General features: G+C 38.8%; 1 protein-coding gene across 1 annotated transcript; it reads right to left on the minus strand.

Annotated features, from left to right (window-relative positions):
- Positions 1–559: 559 nt before the first annotated feature.
- LOC131904967 (mitochondrial import inner membrane translocase subunit Tim23-like) lies at positions 560–1525 on the minus strand. The gene has a single exon (XM_059255943.1). The coding sequence runs from the start codon at positions 1489–1491 to the stop codon at positions 976–978; it is 516 nt and encodes a 171-aa protein (XP_059111926.1). The 5' UTR covers positions 1492–1525; the 3' UTR covers positions 560–975.
- Between the last annotated feature and the right edge of the window lie 2046 nt (positions 1526–3571).

Here is a 3571-nt window from a genome sequence, read left to right on the forward strand (position 1 = left end):
AATCCATTTCTATAAATCTATACCTTGCCATGTGGCTCGTGGCTTACCAGCATCTTCACATGCTATTTGTCATGGCGGCGGCTGGCAGTGTCTCTGCCTCAGCCTTCCACTTCCCAGCTTTATTCTCCTCCTTGTCCTGCCTATACTTCCTCCTGCCTGACTACTGTGTTTTATTTACCAACCAATCAGAGTAACACATTTGCCATACAGAACATCCCACAGCAGTTTTACATTATCCTAGTTATTTTCTAGTAGCAAGATTTTGTCTGTTTCAGTTTATTGTCTTATTCAGTAAGAATTATAATTTTGTTTTATTTTTCACATTCCCCTACATTTTTCTTTTTTCTTTTTCTACTTTTAAACATTTCTTTATTTTATCTTGTGTGAGTGAACATTTTACTTGCAGTTATATATGTGTACCATATCTGTTTCTGTTTCCTTTAGAGGTCAAAAAGGCATCAGATCTCTAGAACTGTAGCTCTGGATGGTTGTGAGACACCATGTGGGTGCTGAGAATTGAATCCAGGTCCTCAACTTGGCTAGTAAATATTCTTTTTTTTTATGCTGGGATTATGACTTTGGTTCTATTTTCACCCTTTATTTGGAATACAGGGCAACAGTAGTTTTAGGTTTTTAAATGATAAACATGGTGATAAAAGTGTTGAAAATAAGTCTGGCCTGAATTTGGAGAGTAAGTGGTTTTCCAGTTTGGGGGTAGGAGAGAAAACAGGTGCAAGATCATCTCCAAAGGAGAAGAGAACACATACTCAGTGAGCCACCAAGGGATTTGGCTTCCACTCACTAAGGGCAAGCAGTGCAGTCCAGGCTAACCATCCATGATCTTTGTCACAGCAAATCAGAGTCTCCAATTGTTCAAAGCAATTGTCGGTACAAGTGAGAAAGCAACTCCAGACTGACTTAGTAAGCAATCTGGATGACTATGAAATGTCCCCCAGTCCAGAGGTGGCAAAATCTTCAGAGTGACTGTTGGAGCAGGGAACCTTTCATGTGCTCCCAGTTGTTATACAGTGCATAGAGACTGGTGAGGGTCAGTCCTGCCAGGCCACCACGTGCTATTCCTCGAAGACCACCTGTACATTTATACAACATTCCCGTCATGGTTCGGGCTGCTACTGTGTTGAGGTCATCTTCTGCACCTCGTGTTTTCTCAGTGGTAACACCAAATGCACTATAGAGCAAAGCCAGGGAGCCTAGAGTATTATCCCAAAGTGCCCCTTGCCTAGTCACCATATTCAAAATCTGTACGTTTCTTGGTTTGGACCAGGCCATGCTCTGGGTTTCCTTCAATCCTAACCGCAGACCGTTCACTGCCCCAAATGCAGCCCCTGTCATGCTACATCCTCCAATGGTAAAGAAAGCTAGCTCAAATCTGCCTCGGGTTTTGTTAGCTCCAGTTGGCAAAATGAACTCATCGGTATCCTGAACAAGATAGCGTGGATCCACATTTAAATACGGAGACAGGGGGTTCATACCAGTTAGCGGAACACCGGCCAAGTCAGCGTGCGAGTAATTAACTACTAAGCCACATCTCTAGTCACCACCCCTACATTTTCCTAACACTATGCCTCTAAAAGTCCTGTGACTTTCACTCTCACACATAAATAAATAAACAAATGTAACAAAACATTTAAAAATAACTATAGATACAGTAGTTATTCTTGAAAGGAGAATATTTTAAGAGAATATTAGTTTAAAGAGAAACTGTTATTAGCTCTTAGTGTTTTAAGAGACAACGTTGGTGGTTTCTAACAGGATTATTTCAGTGAAGTGGGGCAGGAACACAAAAATATATACTGTGAAACTGAATGACAAGGGTGTAATCTTCCTTCCTCAAACATCTCTCCTGTGGCTTTTATGATCTATCTGCTCTACTTCCTTCTTCCTCTCCACATGACTCCTTTTCCTCTGAAGGTACTCTTTCTATGTGAGACTTCTGCACCTGGGCATTTTCGATGGCTGATCCTTACCTCTTTTCTTACATGGCTCTGAAGCTCCCATGAATCCAAAATAGCTAATGTCAAACTCTTACCCCAATCTATCCCTTGTATTTTTGATCCCTATCTCTAATGTTACATGTTGGAAAGGTGATGAGTCTTTCACTTCTTACATTCATTCATTTGAACCCTTATTTGTCTCTTCCTTCAAACATGTTCCTTAAATCTTACTGGGCAATTCAGCCAATGCCAGTGTCTGTCTATATCTTCATTTTTTTTTTTTTTTTTTTTTTTTTTTTTTTTTTTGGTTTTTCGAGACAGGGTTTCTCTGTGTAGCTTTGCGCTTTTCCTGGAACTCGCTTTGGAGACCAGGTTGGCCTTGAACTCACAGAGATCCGCCTGGCTCTGCCTCCCGAGTGCTGGGATTAAAGGCGTGCGCCACCACCGCCCGACCCTATATCTTCATTTTACATATCAGAAATTTACATTTTTTTAATCATTGCTTCTCTGATTTCTCTTTTTCTTCATTTGTTCAAGCCTTGTGGATTCCTCTTTTATAATAAGTGATAGCTTATTGGCTCACTTCTCACCCCTGTTCATGCTTGGATTACTGCGCTAGCCTCCTACATCATTTCTCATTTCCATAAATGTACCCCTTAATGCTCTTCTTCTCAACATAATAGTAATGGGGGTCATCTTTTTTAAGACCATATTCAAGATTCTTCCAGGATTGCTTACATAGGTGACATAGTGTCTGACTTGTAGGACATCCACACACTAATAAATAAAGTAGTTTTGTTCATAATTACCCAAAGTTGGAAGACATCACTCAAGATAAACAGAAAAACTGTGTGTAATTCAATATAATTAAAGATAAAAATGAGGTTATCAGACCATATTCTGATGCAAAGAACCTGTAACACAGGAAGTGATAAGCACTACTGTCTATGAGAATAATACTACTGGCTCAAGGACTGGGAATTATGAAATCAAGGGGTCTGAAGAGAAGATTTTATATGAAGACTTTATGCTCATTTTTTCTGTAACTTGAAATACTAAAAAATAACACTGACTTGAGAACATCAAATGCTTTCCAAGATCCACAAAATGTTCTTATAATTAGCCCTTTCAAGAACATGGAAAATTGAACTACTTTTCTATTTTATATGAAAATCTTTGCAAGAACAGCTTCAATTTTCCTTTTTGAATGGATTCTCCATGCCTAATCTGTTCCTTTAGAGAATTGTTAGGTAATTACTGAATTACTTCTGTATTTCAATTACACACCCATTTCCCCCAAATCTCAAGTTCTTCTGTAAATCAGTCTTTGTGTTTCAGCCAATGTAAACATCTTTCATTAACTGAAATACACAGGGTTTTTCTTTGATTGTTTGTTTTCTTTTGTTTGCATGAGAATATTTTAGGATATCTTTTCTCTTTTCATAAAAGACCTGGTACCTTGGACTGCCCTAGAACTTACATCTTACCTCGTTACCTTTTATTTACACATTTAATCTCCTTCATAATGATTATCACACTTTGCAACAGCTACTCCTTTACTTGCTTGTTGACCATTATCTTTCTGCACTAGAAAGTGTCTGACGCCATAGGTACCT

The sequence above is a fragment of the Peromyscus eremicus genome, chromosome 2, assembly GCF_949786415.1.
Source record: "Peromyscus eremicus chromosome 2, PerEre_H2_v1, whole genome shotgun sequence".
Taxonomy (NCBI): domain Eukaryota; kingdom Metazoa; phylum Chordata; class Mammalia; order Rodentia; family Cricetidae; genus Peromyscus; species Peromyscus eremicus.